The following is a 19,304-nucleotide window of genomic DNA, read 5'->3' as shown; positions in this document are numbered from 1 at the left end:
CGTAGTTCGACTCATGCCAAATCTTGTGGGTTCGAGTGCCTTATCCTAATTACCTGTGGCGCTAATTGTCTAAATTAACAACAAAGGCCCAGAGTTGGACTCCTATCATAGGTTGTGAGTTCGAGTGCCTTAATTACCGACGTCCTAATTAACTGTGCCTTCATTAATTTCACTTTATTAAACACCAAAGATCCCACGAAAGGTAGCGGTTGCGACCCCCAATTTTGGTCCCATTGTATTGTACCATTAAATTTTGATGCGATAACGCCAGACAGTGAAATTTTGAACCCATGAGCCATCTAAGGCTTTGGTCTTAACACTTCCCGCTTGTTGTTTCATTGCATAATTCTGGAGTGAACATAGCCGTTAACAAGCCCATCTGTAGTAGTAATATAGGCAGACACTCTGTCCCTTTTGAAGAGAGGTATACCTTCGCATTTAGTAACGAATGTGCCTCACCCCCCCCCACCTCGTTTGCCTTAGGGTGCACGTCTTTGGTACCGGCGCATTTGCATCAGCGCTGAGTTGAACGTGCGACTGCCAATCACAATCCGCGAAAACGGGCGACAAAGGCAAATCTATTTGCTTTAAAAGGCATTGTGAAGGGAGGATCAGGCATTTCAAAAGTGAAAGGATACACTGCGACGACACTGTTATACGTCTTTCAAGCCGTGTTTGTGTCGTCACTTTCGTCTGCAGTGCGCAGTTTTATTTTGCTTGTTGCGAAACAGGTTAAAAAACATCTTGAACAATTGCTCTTTCATCTTCTCCTTGGGAGGCGTGTTATCAAGGATCTGTCAGCTTCGGGGTGTCTGCGGCAGCAATATCGTTATTGGTGATGTTAAAGTTCCTCTTTCGGACCCACGAGAGAAATGCGTCATTCATTTCATCAAAGCAGAATTTCACGTGACCTTTGTAAGAGATCGTTATTCAATTTCTAAAGCAAACATATGGCAACATCCTTCTATTACATGTGACAAGGTTAGAAATTCGGGCTGTTCATGCATATGCTTGACTTTTTCTAAAAAAATGTAAACCCTGTCAGCCTCCCAACCACACTCTGCTAATGCGGCATCAGCAGTCAAATTATGGCGGCCGCCTTTCGGTAGCTCATGCAGTTTTCAGACATGCAGGAAATAACGATTCTGCTGATAAGGAAGGAAGCCATAATGTTTCATAAAATTTCAGGAAGATTCATTATTGATTTACAGTAAAGTTAACGTATACTTGCTTTGGACTCTTCATTTTTACGTATAAATGAAATTGTGCTTCCTGTGGTTAAGTAACATTCACAGTTCTTTTTAGGAATAAAAAATGGTCATTTATTGGAGAGGGTTTACACTGTCGCTGAAACTGGTCGTGTTCAAGCACGAAGAAGAGTGGTACGCCAACTGCAGATGATGACCACAGTGCCGAAGTCATTACGACTACGGTGGCCTTCCACATTATTGTAATGAAGCCACCTGAATTCTTACATGTCCTCCAGCACAACGATAAAGACACATGTACTGTTACTAACTTTTAGTGTACATACCGCCTCAACATCAACTGGTACGTTTTGAAGCGCCAGTATTTCCATCCTCAGTATAAGCAAAAAAAGGATCTAGATCTCCCACCAGGTACATGACGCACTTTAAGCACCTGTGATTATCAACAGTGGCTTTTGCTTCTAAGGTTTCACAATGGCATAGACTAAGAAGCCACATTGTGTGGTAAGCACACAATTCGTTGGTGGTAAGGCGAGAGACAGTCACGCAAACCAGTACTTTCCGAGTCCACCACAAGGGTTTGTCTGTGTGTCCTCGCACAATTCGGACAATGAGCATTTATTAAAAACCTTTACACCCTACCCGTGCTGTTCAATGCCTCTGCGCAAAGAACACACCTACATTCACGATCTGCACAAACAAGATAAAGTGATTTACCATGCAACTACCTAAGTTTTCTACAGACGTGATTTCTCTTATACGGCTCAAGCATACTGTGAAAAAGTAGCCCTGCTTATCTGCATTGAGGGGATACCAACTAGGGTACAGCATAATAGAAATGTGGGCGCTACACGCGCTCGTGTTCCTATTGGTTATGAATACTGCTGTTGGACGTTCTACACGTAAGTGCGAATAATTTGTTATTCACTTGAAGACGGAATAATACGTCCACGTTCTACGCGTGCCGCACTTACGCCCAATGCGCGGTAGGTTTTGCAGTAATTCAGTCCATAGGCGATGGTTTTCAGCAAAATGTAAAATAGATTTGACGATAACGAAACATGCTGACTGCAGTGACCTGATTATACAGGGTGCTCCAGCTAACTTTAGTAATAGTAAACATATGCGAATGTCACGTAACTGAACAGAACATAATGTGTTTTGCCGTCGCTAGGAGATACTCAAATTATAGTTTTCATTCCCTCTAAGAAGATAAATAGTCTCAATTTCTTTATTTTATTGTACCCTCAAGACCGAAGTATTACAGAGGGGAGTGGGTAAACAAAACATACACAAGTAAATAAACAAAGCAGCAATAAACAACAAATGTGATTAGTTAATTGCATCCGGGAGTAATGACGTCTGATAAGGCCGAACGAAACTTTGAGTTGTCCTTGATTGCGACAACTGCACCGGAAAGGTGGTTCCATTCCTGAGAAGTCCTAGAAATGAATGATTCGTTAGAGGTTCTGGTGCGGCACTGAATGATTCCAACCTTATGGCTATGGCCGATGCGAGAGGAAATGTAGGTAGTAGATGATATTAGATTATTGCGTAGGTACGAATTGTGGAAATATAGTTTATGAAATAAATCAAGGCGAAAGCACTTACGCCAGGCTGAGAGAGCAGCAAGCAGCAGAGAGTTTTTCATGGCAGCTACGCTTGATGTACGGCTGTTTTTGCTATGAATGAAACGTACGGCATTGTTTTGGATTAGTTCAAGTGATTGAGTAAGGGTTTCGAGGTGCGGGTCCCAGATGGATGAGGCGTACTCCATTTTACTCCTAATAGGCGTTTTGAATAGAATTAATTTTAATGATGTAGGAGCAGAAGAAAAGTTTCGGCGGAGATAACCTAGCATGCGATTAGTATTGTTAATTACGTTGTCGATGTGCAACGACCAGGAAAGTGACGAGGTTATGTGGACGCCTAGGTATTTATAGGAGGTTACGACCTCCAGGGCAGTATCATTAAGGTAATAGTTCGGTGGAGGAACATGGCTGCGAGTTACACGCATAGATTTACATTTACTTACGTTAAGTTGCCTTAACCATACGTCACACCAGTTAGAGATAGCGTTTATATCGTCTTGTAAGAATTTGTGATCAGATTTGTCCGAGATTTCACGGAGGATAACACAGTCATCTGCGAAAAGGTAAATGTTAGAACAAACGTCATTGGGTAAATCGTTAATGTAAATTAAAAAAAGAAGAGGGCCTATAACTGATCCTTGGGGCACACCAGAGTCTACAGGATTAGATGGGGACATATGATTGTTTAACACAATATATTGCGACCAATTAAAGAGAAAATGTTCAAGCCATGCAAACAGGTGAGGATCAAGATTAAGTTTACTAAGTTTAAATAGGAGTAATTTATGACACACTTTGTCGAAGGCCTTGGTGAAATCAAAGAAAACACAGTCTGCGAAAGAACCTTTGTCGAGAATAAGATGAAGGCTGTGAGTAAAAGTAAGAAGTTGGGTTTCACATGACAAGTTTTTTCGGAAACCATGTTGTGCTTTTGTGTATAATTATTGTGTTAGTGCTTTGCTAAATGTGAGTACAGAATATGTTCAAGAACCTTGCAAGGAATGCTTGTGAGGGAAATGGGGCGGTAGTTGAGTGCCGAATGTTTGCTACCGGGCTTATGAAATGGGACCACCTTCCCGACATTCCAATTTGCAGGTAGCCGATGGGTATCTAAGGATTGCTGAAAAATTTTCGAAAGCAATTAATTCATCGACAATATTTCACTAGGCAGAAGGAAAAACATAGTTTTCGTATCTCCAAGTAACGGCAAACAACATTAGCTTGGTTCTGTCCAGCGCCGTGGCATTCGCATATCTTTAAGCTCTTGCTAAGGTTAGCAGGAACACTTTGTATATTATGCTGCGACTGTGTATTTTCAAAAGAATCGCGCCAAATGTACCTTTTTCAAAGAAGCAATAACTTCCATTCGGCGGTGGACTGGCACTCAGCAAAACAATCAGTCCTTCGACATTTCCTTGAGTATTTGTGTACATGTTTTGCTCATGTTCTGCCTAGTTAGGTGAAATTGTTGTAAAACCCAATTCTTATTGATTTCTGGAGCAGAATCTTACACTTGTTATAAGATAGGGTGAATTCCTGTACACCTCAGTTGAAGTAGCCAGATTATAGCCTACTTTCCATAATCAATTTTCGGCATACATTATCGTGCCTCATTTTACGCGCAAGCATAACCGTCCAGCTCTTCAAATCGGCGGTGTCTGTCTGAAGCCGCGAAGCAAGCGAACGACGAAGGTTCCTGGAGGTGAAGAAAATCTCGCCCTCAGGTAAGTGCCAAGGAGCGCGAGCCCGCGGCAGAGTAACGCCAGCTAGAGGAAAGTGTAGCTAACGTAGAGCAAATGCGGAAAGGACAAACGAAGCAAAGCATTGCAGAGGATAAAGGTAGGCAGAGGCACGCCAGGTTGACTTCCTTTGACAGTTGCTACCGGTATTGTTGGTGATAGAGACGTGCTGGGATAATATCGTCCTCGCTCCCTTTGTGCTGTGCGTCGAGTGAAAACGTGCGACGGTGAGCCTATGATGGCTGCTCAATTTCGCTTGCGTAAGGGCGGAAGCGCACTATATGCCGTCGCGTGCGTGACACCGGGGGAAGGAAGGGAGGCGTGGCGTTGTACTACGGCCACTCGCGGTCGCGCGGGCCTTATCTTGGAAGCTTCCTGCTTTGCGGCCGCTGTCTAGGTAAGCCGAACGCTCATAGCTTTGCATACACCGTGTTCTGACCCCTGAGTTTGAGTTGAGGCGTCCCTTCGCTCGCTGCAGCGGCCGCGATTCCTCACGTCAGCATTTTCATAGCAAGTTTCCGTGGTCATCGAGTGATCGAGTGTGAAGTGTTCATGTTTGCCAGTGAGCCCTGACACTGTGCTAGTTAATTTAGTTAGTGAATGTTTGCAATGGGGGTCCTTGACAATTGTGATGGTACAGTAGTCGTATCGTAAACCTTATGTTACGAAAGTTAGTACTTACTAATTATTACTTCTTGCAATTCTTTCTTGTATTTTTTTACGGCCGAGTGACATTCCACGCAATAATTTCATGTCGCATTGTACAGTAAATATTGCGTATTGATCAACATATCGTGATTATTCTCTAAAGCGATTATTCGCTGAGCTTTAAAACAAGCGAAAATGCTTTATGCGGTTTAGTCGAAGCCAAAAGCGACAATGAAACCGATAATGATTGTGGCGAAAGGAAGGTTCGGCGCTCACACATCTTTCGCTCGGCATAGACCAGTCACTCATCTTACAACAGCACTATAGGATCGAAGCTGAATGAAATTACTTGTGCGTGCCGTTCGAGGATGCAGACCAGCTTTTATGGCTGCGGTACAACCACCGGCGAAATGGTATTTAAAACTATCCATGTCATACTCGCATGCGTAAATTTCTTTTGTGTAGAAGCGGACTCAGGGCACAATCCACACTATCGGCGATTCAAGCGATGCCCGCCACGTGGCGATGGTACTCGATGTCTCTGAATGCCTGAGCAACTCAAGCAGGCTAGGTGACTATTAGTCCCGGCCCGGCGTCAGAAGGGCTGCCAATAAATCATCATCAAAAGCTGCTGCTGCTAATGGACGATACCACCGCCCCCTTTGAGCACGTAACGTGATTTATAAATAGGGAACAAAAAAAGGAAGCCCTACAAGACGAGAGATAGCGTGCGGCAGTTTATGTGTTCATTAGGCAATTCAGTTTGAGTTCATTTTCGGGCGAAAGAGGACAAGCACTTTTCTGCTGGTCAAAGTAGAGAGTTGCGCACGTGTATTAAATATCTCTTGTTCTCACGCGCATTGTACACATTGTTACGCGTGTAAAACTCCTTAGAAGATGTTTACAAAGAGCGAAAGTTCGCGGAGACGGAATAGAGCCCAGCCAGCCTGAATTCGATTGGATTGGATTTCATTCTTCGATGGCGCGTAACCACTGCGGGGGATTGGCCATAATTTGGATGCTATAAGAAAGATTTTCGTGGTACAAAAACTGGTTAAAGTGTCATGTGCAAACGAATAAAAATAATGTGTCCACTTTTCGTCGTCTTCATGACCGTCGTCATTCTCTTCGCCTCATCGTAACATATTTCAATCGCCTAGTTTGTATAAGGAGGGAGCCCTGGAGCGGCGTGACAATTGGATATAGCGCCTCAAATAAAACTGGGGGGGGGGGGGGCAAACAGGCACTTAGAAAAACCGGCTAATACACTCGGCCTCATTTCTGTGGATTAGAAGGCAGACCTTGAAGCCGCTGACTCACGTAACCACTCTAGCTGGGCGACTTTCAATTGCTCTGGCAAAGCTCTGGGTCCATAATTGACTAGCGCGGTCGTCATTTTTGAGACCGGCATTGTAGGTGAATATAACGACGCCATTCTGTGAAAGATGTACACAACTCCGCGCGGATATTTTCCATGGAGAAAGAATGCCTCTATCATACACAAAAGAATGTCACGCATGCCAAACAAGCGTTTAAGGCTGTTCTATTTCCTCAGGGGTTTGGGCGAACCTCTGTCAACAAAACCAAGCGTCCTATCCAGCTCCCGTTGTGACCGATGTATGTTTCTGCAAGTGTGTCACAATGCGAAAACTTCATTTTCATTTGGAATAAATTGTGGTCACTCGCGCTAAAGCAGCCGCGCCATGCTGTAATGATGCAGTGTCTTCTTTTACCGTTCACTGTCGCACAAAAGAAAAATTACTGAATGAGGCAGGTAAGAAACAATTTACTATTGTTGCCTGATTGAATGGTCTTTACAAATGACTTGATCATCTATTTGTGATTCTACTTTTTATAGGTGTCGACGCACGGAACAGTTCTTGCGACATACCACCGACAGTAGAACGCTGCAGCATTGTACATCGAAAGTGGAGCTTCGTGCGCGAGTCCAATAGGTGCGAAATAACCTATGTCTGCTCTGATCACCCCAACAGATTCCACACAAAAGAGGAATGTGAGGCAACTTGCCCGCGCCGTAAGTATTTATGGTTAATGATGAGCTTCGCCTTTGTCTTTGAGGAGCGCTGGGAGCTAGCGATAGCGTAAGCCATCGCGGCCAGATCCAAGCAGAAGGGCTTCATTGACTTGTCAGGTCCTCTGGTGGCCTGAAGGACTCCACTCCGGCAGCAAATTTTTTGTGGCCCTACATCCCAGACGGACGCAAGCGCTCCAACTCTCACCTTACATACACATAGTGAGAACTCCGGAGCCCAATACCTTACGCGACAATCAAGAGGAACAAGCCTGCGTTCGACCGCACGCACACGATGACCGGCGATAGAGAGGCGAGGAGGAGTTACATCCTGAGCCACTTCCGCATGCCTACATACACACAGCTGTCAGCACTGCCCATTGTCACGAAGGACACTAAAGCGACCGCACAGCATTCCCACGCGAAAGGAAACCGCAGTGTAGCGGTAACTACGAACGCGTGCCCATGTTTGAGTTTGTACCAGGCTATAAATTCTGCGTTTATACTGTACAAAACCCACACACTGCCGTGGATGCGCAACGCTCTACCACATGGTATGGACGCGCGTAGGCAAACGCAAGCTCTCAACAATAAGACATCCCATCACACGACCATGGGAGGCCGTACTGTCCAGCTAAGGCTCCACGAGCCAGTTGGAGCTGGTCGACAGAGCGAGAAGGGCAGCTCAGGCCATAAAGTTTCTCGATAACAAAGGAAACAGCTCATTGGATAGCGGAAAACCCACCAACGCGCACTTAGCTCGCGTGCTCAATTGAATTATTATATTCTAGCTTTATTTTTCTATTTCTGTGGGAAAAAATACGCATTAATAAAATTAGCAAGGAATGTGGGTAACATTGAGGCCGTCCTCACAGATGGGTACAAGAGTCCACAATGGTTCCCATGTATTCGAAGCGAAAATATACTCGTACCTGATTCCTAATTAGTACTTGAATCCGTGTACGAATACGAGCAAATCTGTGGCATCTTCATTCGGAATAGACGCAAAATGCGGCCATTCTCCTTCATCATTAGCGCCTTAACTTAACCTAGATGCCTAGGTTCACGGTATTCATTCATTTTATTTCGAATTATGAATGGTAAAGATATAGCCTAATTGCAATCGAAAGCCTTAACCTGGACTTTACTCCACTATAGGCACAATAGTTTAACCAAGTTACACATCATAATGCAAAAGGACCATTTTTGATACTTCATGTATCACAGTAGAAATAACGCTATATTTGCATGCACTAAAGCACTTAAATTTTACTTATACTACTAAAAAGCAATAAAAATATATATAACCAGATATGAAGGAAGTCACATATTGGGTCATCAAAATTCTATAAATCCTACTTTAAGAAAATACGCATGGCGAAAGATGAAAATGACCGAGAACCAGAGAAATAAAGAAATAGCAACAACAGGAGCAATGTGTAATGTGTTTCGGCACCTAAACTAGAGTTAACTAAATGTAGCAGTTGGTGCGTGCGTGACAGGGTGTAACTCTCTCACTAATTGTCCATTACCCCTGCTTTGCAGTACTCCACTTAGTACTGTACATGCACTCTCCGTGGTCTCATTGCTCAAGTTCATCACTTGCCACCCTGGAGCACGTTTGTCTTTCCTAGGGCACCTATTCTGTTGATGTAATGAACATCGCATTCTCCACGAAGATCTCAAAATCTCCACTGGAATCTCACCCAGCAGCACTTTTTCTCTAACGAAAAGACTGGTAATCAGTACAGAAAATGTAGAACCCGCCTCTCTACCTGTACCTACATGCATGCCACAATGATGCTGTAATTTAGATCTCAACATTGTGCTCTTTTGCTGTTCTTGTACTTTGCTTTTTTTGAAATTCATCCTTAACTCACCATTTTTATTGTGCATCTAGATGCGGTCACAGTCATGTTGTTTATCTTTTAGGGCCACAGATCTTCTTCTCCTTCTTCTTCACAATGCAACGCTTGTGAGAACATCTGATGTACCAGCTTAAGTTTTATAAAAGGTGTTTGATCTCCACTTATGGCCAGGACATTAAAGTGCTAATACTGCCTCTAGGTTGTATCACTGTGGCGAAGGTCAGGAAATTGCTTCATATATCATAGCCAAGACATTTTATTCCTGGCATATTTGCAGAAACATATTAGAGATATAAATTGGTGCAAAGGTTATCGTTTCTTCATAGATTTCGGGCAACAGATGTACTAGTTCCAAAACGAACCAGTCGCTTTTTGTTAACTTAATTGTTGTGTTTCCAATTCCAAAACTCGGCAGTAGCTCATAGGTGACGCCGTAGTCAAGGGCTCCAATACAGTTTTTCACAATTTAGGGCTATTATTTAGCCCCCAAACCACGGTACACAAGCTTTCTTTAATTCCAACCCTTTCAAAGAGCGACCGGCGCCTTCGAGAATGGTATCGGTGGCTTGGGGCCTAGCAGAGCAAGCCATGTCCGCTAAGCAACTTCGGCGGGTGTTGTTGTAGTCACAAGTGGGGTTAGTGTAGTCATTACTAAAAAAAAAATGACTGGAGGGAATCACTAAAACTTCTGAAGTTGTTGTGGAATCGGATATATATTTTACCTAAATCATGAAAAGTGTTGTAGCAGGACTTGAGGGATTAGGTGTTTGAAAGCCTTTGAGATATTTTTTTAATATATGGTTATGGTTTTTATTTGGTAAATGTATATTGCATGGCAGATTTCAGTCTTCAAAGTGAACTTTACTGAGCCTGATAAGAGACCACAATAAACGCTAGGGTGAAAGTTTTGCTTACGAAGAAGCTTGGGCAGCATGGTCATCTCGAGTATCAATATTTTAAAAAGGTCTTGTTTTCGTTGGCGATTTGCTGACACAAACTTGACTATGAGCCTGTAATGACTTTCGCCTTAATAAGTAAATCAAGATGCATTGCTTCAAGTGAATGGGTGTACCGGAATCGTTTGCGAACAGCACATGGCCTCATGATCAGCAGACGTCACCACATGCGCAAAGGACAAAATGTATTTAGAGCCATACACCCTGAACTCGCGAGAGGGTGACAAACAGTGTGTATATATATCCAGGGACACAAGAGTGTAATATAGAGAAGTTCATGACACGTTAGCGATGACGCTAGCCCTGTGATCAATGTTGGAGACTTCAATGTGGACATTTCAGAACAATACAAGAAATGGCTCACTAAGTTTTTATTAAAAAAGTATCGTTTGAAGGGCCACACCAACCCAAGTCGCTCAACTACTCAATAATGTTCTCGTAAACATATAACTTTGTCCAAGAGTCTGTCTAACGATGTAACCAAAGCATTGAGTGTATATCACACTAATCATAAAGGTATCGTCTCTACCATTATTAAATGATGAATATTAATACATGTACCCTTGTCTAATCCTGTGTAACACGCTATAGCTTCTTTGGTCATCCACCTTCACAAAGTGCAATGACTCCTGTGTTTTTTTCCTAAAGCTCATCAAATAAAAAGTACAGATGACAATTTATAATTGGTGCAATAAGTGCGTGTCAGCCAATGTGTCCGTCTTTCTCAGAACAATTCATTGAGGGGGCAGGTACTCTCCACCAGCTTTTGCCGCTTCTAGGCACGTCTCAGCGATTAAAGTAATTCTTAGCTCATAAAAAAATACGACACTGGAACAAGGCTACCTAGTTTTTCATGCTACAAGCGTTAACGTTTATGCCGGAGAGTTTATATTCACAAGTGAGTCATTATGGGCCTCGGCTGGCAATATTGCTACGCAAAGGAAAGGAAGAAGGCTAAACAGGAGGGGTGGGAACGCAATTTAAAGTGATGAAAATGGAGAAAGGTGAGTGTCGAAACGAAAGTGAGGGCTACAAATTGTGGTGGCGCACATCACTGTCACCATCACTAGAGTCTGGAAAGCTACTGTAATATTTCTCCAAAATATAAGGATGCAATCGCTTCAGTTACTCCAGCTGTGCCGTACATTTTGAATATTCAGTGTATCGTAAGGCACGCAGGTATTGTAAGCATTCTGACGTATGTCAGGGGATTCCCGCGTCGATATAAACCTGTTTGACTATGTACTTGAAAAATGTTCAATAATAAAATTTTCAGCGTCTTTTCTGGGCATTCCAGCATATTTTGACTCTTACTTCCTTGGGCTTTTTGTGCCACAGGTCTTGTGTGTCATTTGATTTTGCGCCCCTGTGCTATGCCAACAATGAAAATAGTCCCGATGTTTATCTAATTTAGCTGAGAAGTTCTGATGACATTGCGAAGAGCTGTTTGATAGTTTCAGATGAGTTTTACGTTAGACTGTAAATGTGCACGTTGCTTCGCTGTTATCTGTTTTTGAGCGCTATGCTTCGATTTCTTTTTCTTTTTAAAATTTTTCCTTTGATTTGTTCGTTTTCCTGGATAATCATTAGCTAGCCAAGAAGCATTGGATTAACTGGTCACAGCCAAATACTGTATTCTGTGAAGTAGCAGAAGATTCACCTACCATTGCCAAGTTCTTAAGGAAGTAGAAAACTTTGCCCTTTTACCACACGATTCTTTTGTATCTTTCCTTTTGCGGGCCAGCAATTGCAACAGCAGTTTCTCTGCTTATGCGTCAATTTCGGGGTCTGGATTGCGTCTGACATTCCCAGACAGCAATATTTTTTCAGTGTATTAGGCAGGGAGCGGAGTTAAGAACACACACTCCATGTTAAATCAACATGTCGTCAACGATTCTAAAATACATGTAAACTTCTCAGCAACCTACCAGCCAAACACGACGCCAACGCAACACCGCTCCATTAAACACTAAATAGTTTACATGTACGTCAGCAACAAATGAGAGTCAATCCGCTGTGTGAAGATGGAATACTAGCGGAGCTATTGTTATGCCCGAAAATTCGCCCTCAATCCATGGTGATAACGTGTTTCGAGAGCAAAATCATACGAATGCACGAAGCCACACACGTTTGTTTGTAATTTGCAGTTGAGCATACTGCTAAGTTCATTAGCATAATGAAACTTGGAAGAACTAGAGTTAGATCCTACCAGACAAACATGAGACTGTCGGTTTCCCTCCCACACAAGCTCATGTAGTGCCAGCAGGCAGGAATTTCACAACTTTTGGAAGTACGCTGTGAACAACCGAATTATGAAAAGTAAACAAAACTCGATGTAATGATAAAGTTGTTTTAGCGGCCAATTGTCATAGAATTTTGGTGGGATACTTTTTGATAAAACAAGCGTGATGATAGCGCCCACACATTCTGGTATCACCTCTCTTATTAAATGCGCAAGCATTTCTGTGCCTACCGAAGGAGAAATTTGTTCATCACCTGAGACAATGAATGGCTCATACCCCCTTAAACAAAAAAAAATATTACCTACCTGAGGGTCTGCTGATATTGAAAATGTCCCCTATTGATAACTGATCTAATGAAAGTGCCTATGCATGTAACGAGACGTAAAAGATTTTGCATAGAAAGAAGTGATTTTGCTTCAAATTCGGCAGCTGAGTTTTCGCACACGCAGACTAGATGTAGGACACGAAAAAATCCACGCAACCCTAGCCACAAACCGCTTCGCTGTAATAAACTATTAATTTCATATAATGGTGTAAAAATTGACTGCGACTTTGGTAAATTAGGATGCAATACACGCAGTGTATTACACGAAAGTGTTCTTTTCCAGGAGCCTACTGTCTGTGTGGTACGCGAAAATATAAAAATTCTGAACGATGTTAAGTAAAACATTCTACCAGCCGAGCACACCACTAATCTTCAGACACAAATTACCCTGCATTTTCGTGATCTCTTTCCGGCTTTTGAAATATGCATTCACGGCTTTCTTTTTGTTGCATTTTCTTGTTGCCTCTAAATGTTCAAAATTATTCTTATGATTGCTATACTTCTTGCGTCGCATCTCTTCTTGTAGTATCTTTCTTCTCCTATAACGCTAAACTACCTGTATAATGTTGAATGCGTGTATCATTGCTTTCTCCACTTTTCATTGCTTCCTCTACATAATTTCGTTATGAATCTAAACTAGCACTAACGTAGGGACTCTGGTTCTCTTTAAGCTGGTTTCACTGTAAGCTTTAGGCCAGAAACAAACTTCAATTCGATCCATGTAAAAGTAATGACGCCAAATTTCTAAAGGTTGTTTGCTATGCCACCTCCAGAACCACTTGAGGGGAGCGGGAAACCGCTGCGATTTACTGCCGACGACGACTACAATGTTAACCTTGTTCACTGACCTGAGCAGTAAAACCAGCTGATTGGAGACACGGTGATAGTCACGTTGTATAGCCTTGTGGTATAGTTGGCCTCAGAGGTAGTAACGGAGCACGCCCAGCGTTCAGAAATGGGATGCCCACCATCGTAGAACACCCATGGCTTAATTTTCTCGTTCGCACACACCAGATCATATGGGCCAGTCCAGCCAGCTGCAGTTTGCATAAGCAAGGAGGCGAATTTTGTTAACCTTCGCGATGGCGCAGGCATACGCACCCACGAAATAGCACGACGAAAAAGCATGGCGTAGCGAGAGATACACGCATCTTCGAAAGGAGCATAGCGTTTGGAGTGTTGACTGCATGCACCATTTTGGTTGTCGTTCAAGTGTACTTTGTTATTTTAGACAATCAGCATTTGAAAAGAAAACATAGAATAGCACTGTTCCTAAACAATGCTGCCACCCATCTGATGCACGTATGGTAAACTGCGAATGCACTTCTCAAATGTGTCAAGGCGCTTTTTGTCCAACATAAAACTGCCTGTACGTTCAGTGTATGTTTACGCAATGCTCATGAGTGTCAAACGACCGAATAACTTCATAGTTTAATTTCTCTAGACAAGCTGATATTTAAGGTGCCGAAAATATTTGCGAACCAAGAGAATTAAAATCCCTTCGTAGTGTCAGCTAAGATAAATTTTTCTTTAACAGTTACAGGTCACACACCTCTAACAAGAGAGGACTGCTCGTATTGGATTAAACATTTAGACCAGTTCAAGTTCAAACAAGAGACCTCCTACCTTGACGGTCGAGGGCGAAGACAGCCAACATTACTATACGGGTTCTGTGGAGAAAGAAACACGAAATTATATGCTTACTACTCCAGAAGTGGTTATTGTACAGGTAAGCAAATATTACACGAAAGCATGAGCAGCGAAACCGTTACATGATGCGTGCTTTATAATTATTGATTGCTCCTTACATAACACTAGAAACAACAGCCCGGAGATCTTGGTGTCATTAGAGAACTGTAATATTTACGAGTACCTTACAGGAAAGATAATAAAGCTAATGTTCTCGATCTTATTAGCCTGAATACTTATTTCACAAGCTACTTGCGAAAGATTGCTGTTTGTCAACGACACAAAGTTCCCTTCGCTATTTCTTGTGGGGCAGTCTAATTTGGCAAATTATTAATAGATTTCCAATGATTATATATATATATATATATATATATATATATATATATATATATATATACATATATAAGGACGTGATTACAAGGGGGGATATGGCACACCCAATTTTTATAAGTGGTTTCTTAGGCGTGCGTCCTTAGGTGCATTGGATTTTTTACAGCTGCCATGGGAGCGGTTGACCCGGCATGCGAATTATGGACAGTACTGGGAGTTGCCTAAAATTCGTCCTTCTGGCTTCAAATGGCTTCGCAACTTTGTAATTGAAACCGTTACGCCACGAACGCATGCATCGACAAGCGATGCGAAATACTCTGATAAATTGATCACGTGCATGCCAGTGCCTGCAGACGCTTGGCGCGTTTCAATTGGGCGACCTCGACAAGCTCGAGCGTTACAATTACTAGTGATTGGGCGTGTTCGGAGTGTATGCTGGGCTTCGAAGAGTACAGATTGCTCTGAAATTTACAAATAAGAAGGCATACAAAGCGCAATAAACTAAGCCACAAGGACGTCTCAATCCGCAAGCACGGAGATCAGACAAATCCATTTACTTCCCATCATTCTCATGATGGGTCAACGACTGCAGCGCTAGAGTTCCCTGTGTACTCGTGGAAAACTTTTTGTGGCGATGAAGGCAATGGTACGGAGGCTTGGTCGAAAAGTGAGGCTTGGCCGTAAAATGAGGCTTGTGATAGCTTTGAAAACGCGGGCTTTAGAATTGGTCAGTTTCTGCAGGCCAGCCCTGCTTCGGAAAATGTATTGTGCCTGGCACTATAGCTGTGGCGGTGCCCGGCAACAACAGTGCTGCGTGGCGCATTTTGGCGAAACATGCGCACAGTAATATTGTCGCGGAAATTTACGCAGATGGCACATGTTGCATGAACTCGAGGTTTCAAAGTTAAATTTGACTGGCTCCCCAGGGCCGCCGCCGCAATACAAATAAAACGAAGAAACCAACAATCCGCTGCTCCATCGCCGGGTTAGAAACATCAACATATCTTCTGAGACATGCATTCTTCAAGAGCTCACACAAAAAAAATAATTTGTTACCACTGGCCCTGGACGTAAATTTTGGCCATATCTGAAGCTACCACGAAGCGTTGGCGCCCTAATTCATCTTTCCACTTGGTGTGGCCTACCGTGAGCACTTTATGTTTTAAAATACTAACGTGCAATGTCCGCGTCTTGTGCGCGTGCGGCCTTTAAGGACAACACAGCACATGTGGTGCTGCACTAACGCCTATATGGCCAACACACAGAAAAACATCGTACAACCATAAGGCTTTGAGCTATCGTACAATATCGGTTGATACGATGAGCAAGAATGACTAACAGTAGATGGGCGCTGCATGAAATGTCTTTGTAATTAAATGCAAACACTTGGACAGCTCTTCATGGGAAGAAAATCACTTGAAAAAATGGCTCTGTCTAGTGGAGCAAGCTGTGCTTAGATTGCAATGATTGACGTTCATGAACAATTACGAGTGAGTGTTTTTCTCCGGTAAGTCCTTTTATTTGGTCTCATTACTGAGTATTTTCCCGATATCCTTTTATTTCTCCTGTGCGATTGATTAGTTAACTACAGTGAACCCAGCAACCATGCTTGGCTTTGAAAAGAAAATAACTTAGCCGGTATGCATGCTGCGAACAAGCATTGATAGTCTCTTTAGAATGATCGTTCATGTTAAATACCCTGGCGGTATACATGCGTGCATGTGAGGCACTTGCGATTCTGTGAGAACGACTTGTCATTCAGTCCTGACGAGAGACATAAACCGCCACCATAAACTCGTCGTTTGAAAGGACGTGGCGACCACGTGCACTTGACGTTTCCTGTAATTTGTTCTGTTCACAAAGGACGGAAGCATATTCCCGGTAAAAATTCTTTCATTTTAATTTCTTTGCCTACAATATGCGCTCAAGAAAAAAAAAAAGAAGCAGCTGTGAAAAATGTCGTCAGCGGTGTCAAGGACTCTACGCGTCGGCATCGAAATATTGCACTATGAGCCCTTTGTTTAAATAAAAAAAGTCTAAATAATTTTTCTTTAACCATTCAGGGCATCACTCTTGCTCGTACCCCTATTTCAAAACTGCAACTTTTGTGATTGTTCGCTGGACCTAATAACCAACAAGAATTCTGATATCCACTCAATATAGCTGATACTCTTATTATGTTTCAAATTTAGCTGTATTGAGTGGCATGCTCTTTACTATAGATGCAATAATACTAACTGTTTTGAAAAAGTTGATTGACCGCAATCACCCTTATTCTGTCTATCAGGAAACTAACGCCACTTTATATTCTATATTGAGATTTATTTGCACTTTGCTTTCATTATTCTGCACCTGAAATTGTTGCACAAAAATAGAAATTAACTATTCAAACTCGATTTTGAACTGATTTTAAATTTTATAACAAGCAAGATTATGAAGCTGAAATTGTAGACGCTCTCAATCCTTTTCAACTACAATGTTTTTGTTACCTCAAGGCTGGAAAAGATTGTTTTTTTGTTAACCTTGCATAGCTGTGTATTCAGTGGATATGACGGAGTACGCTGTTTCGGACACTTTACTTCAAAGTAGAATTGATACAAATTTATTCTTTTGCCTTAGCATAACAATACATGCCTAAAATGTTACTTTGCTTTCCAAAAAGACGCGCAGTTTCATGAAGTTGGGTGGTTTAACTCCAGAGCTTCTTCCATTCTCCCGATTTACAGAAATTGTGCTGCGGACATGGTGATCAAGAAATAAATTTAGAGCTGAAGAAAATTGTAAAATATTTTACTTCCCTCCAAGTGTAAATTTTATAAAGTTCAGCAAGTGGACATCAAGGTGTATAACCATTTTCTCCTTCGCTTATTAAACCCTATTTACCTAAAGTATCAACAAAATAATAAAAAGTTACTCGAATGAAATATGATCCTAAACGCATTGTGCTCTTGCAAGATAGCAACATGCATTGACAAGTCATTGAAGCTCCCGGATACAATATTTGACGTGACAGACCTAGACTGTTTAGGATTTCACCCTATCAGAGTACAAATTTGTTAGCATTCACCCGCAAAAAACATTCCGTACAATCATTGCGCGCATGGCACGCAAGTTCCAATAAAGTTCAATAACGCGATTGAAATTTGGAAGCTGGTGACAACGTAATCACATGGTGCTGTAACGACCAAGTAAGCGCACTTTTGAAATACAGCAGCGCGGCTTCTTAAATGATGGCATACACTCAATGAGGCTCGCAATACCACAAGCTTTATAATGCATTGGCAGAATTCGTATAAACATACAAAAAAAGTTTGCTTGCGAATGCAGAATAGTTTATTGCTCAGTGTGTAGCGTATGCGCGCCTTGGAATAACTTAAGAAATACCTTGAAATAAATTCGTGGAAGGTATTTTTGTAAATTCACTAAGACAGTTGAATGAACTATGAGAACATCACAAAGCTACTACTGCTTCCAGGAACTGCCACTAAAACATCAAATATGGGGCACAGCACAGGTATCTTCTTCCATGCTGATTTATTAAGTCATCAGTATAGAACGTGCGGCACCTCAAAATGATGTTAAGGATTATGACGACGATGTTTACAGGCATCGTCTTTTTGAAATTCCTGCGCGAGAAACAGTCACAAAGCCTGATTGGTCTATTCTGATTGTAATACTCTTATTGCCTTCAAGTCACTGCGCCATTTATCCTCGATCTTTTGTTTTCTAATAAACATTTTATCCATTTAATGTACGATTGTCTATGCATATAACAACTCCAGCTCCATGCATCTATCTCCTGCCTTTCTTTAATTAAAGTTGAAACGCCTCTTTCTTACCTTGACTGGCGGACAAGTTAATACTTCCATCCGCTTGAAATACAGCACTTCTTTCAGACGCACGTTCCTTACGCTTCTTGCTGGGTGAATGCCTTAGCATATCCAGCTCTGTCATCTAAGAGAAAAGGCCTGCTCTTTGTGTTACTGCAGCGAAGCTGTATGTGGCTAGGTTCTGACGAAAAATGTGTCCCTGGGCAAGAGACGTGTACGTAGAGATTTTGCCTCCATACCTGGGCTTATCCCGAAGATAGTGCAATACCAGTGCGACCGACGACCGAGCTAAAGCAAAATTTGAGCACTCGGTCAACTTGCAAACATAAGTTTTATATCTCAGGTCCCAATACAAGCGGTATCCTAAATAAGTTGCTACACTTTTAACCCCGTCGGCCATGTCTACGTTCGCACCGCCCTCTTTTCGTCGGCGTTTCAATTGCTTGCGTATCTCCTTTCCATTCCTTCCGCTCTGCCGTGGTAGGGGTCCCGCAAGCGTGCTGCCCACCAGGACCACGAGGCGGAAAGAAATGCGAACCGTCCATGTGACCCGATCCCGAAAACATCGAACGTTCCACCCGATAAATGGTCAGGTTTCAGAGGGAGATTGAGGGGAACCACTTTTGCGTGGGCGGTGTTGTGTGTTAGCGCTGTGGCTTTCGAGTGACCTCACAACCATTACTGCACTGCGGGACGTCTACTAAGACACGATCACCTTGGCTACGGTGAAGCAGTGTACGCCCTCGGAGTGCGCCGGGATGCATGTTGGTTTTACGTGCCGGGATTCATTAATAAAAGGTCTCGTACAGCGTTTCGCAACAATACGTGGGTATGTATGTAACCC

At 42.5% G+C, this 19,304-nt stretch overlaps 1 protein-coding gene across 1 annotated transcript in view; it reads left to right on the top strand.

The window, feature by feature from the left end:
• Positions 1 to 1,857: 1,857 nt before the first annotated feature.
• Positions 1,858 to 19,304, top strand: part of LOC142564839 (carboxypeptidase inhibitor SmCI-like) — a 37,655-nt gene continuing 20,208 nt past the window's right edge. Inside the window, exons 1-3 of the mRNA XM_075676018.1 lie at positions 1,858 to 2,110; positions 7,046 to 7,222; positions 14,149 to 14,340. Coding sequence (XP_075532133.1) covers positions 2,047 to 2,110; positions 7,046 to 7,222; positions 14,149 to 14,340 — 433 coding nt within the window. The 5' untranslated portion in view covers positions 1,858 to 2,046. The remainder of the gene's footprint in view (positions 2,111 to 7,045; positions 7,223 to 14,148; positions 14,341 to 19,304) is intronic.

This window comes from Dermacentor variabilis, chromosome 11 (genome assembly GCF_050947875.1).
Source record: "Dermacentor variabilis isolate Ectoservices chromosome 11, ASM5094787v1, whole genome shotgun sequence".
NCBI lineage: Eukaryota > Metazoa > Arthropoda > Arachnida > Ixodida > Ixodidae > Dermacentor > Dermacentor variabilis.
Note: the sequence above shows the minus strand (reverse complement) of the source record. Positions and strands in the feature narration are given on the sequence as shown.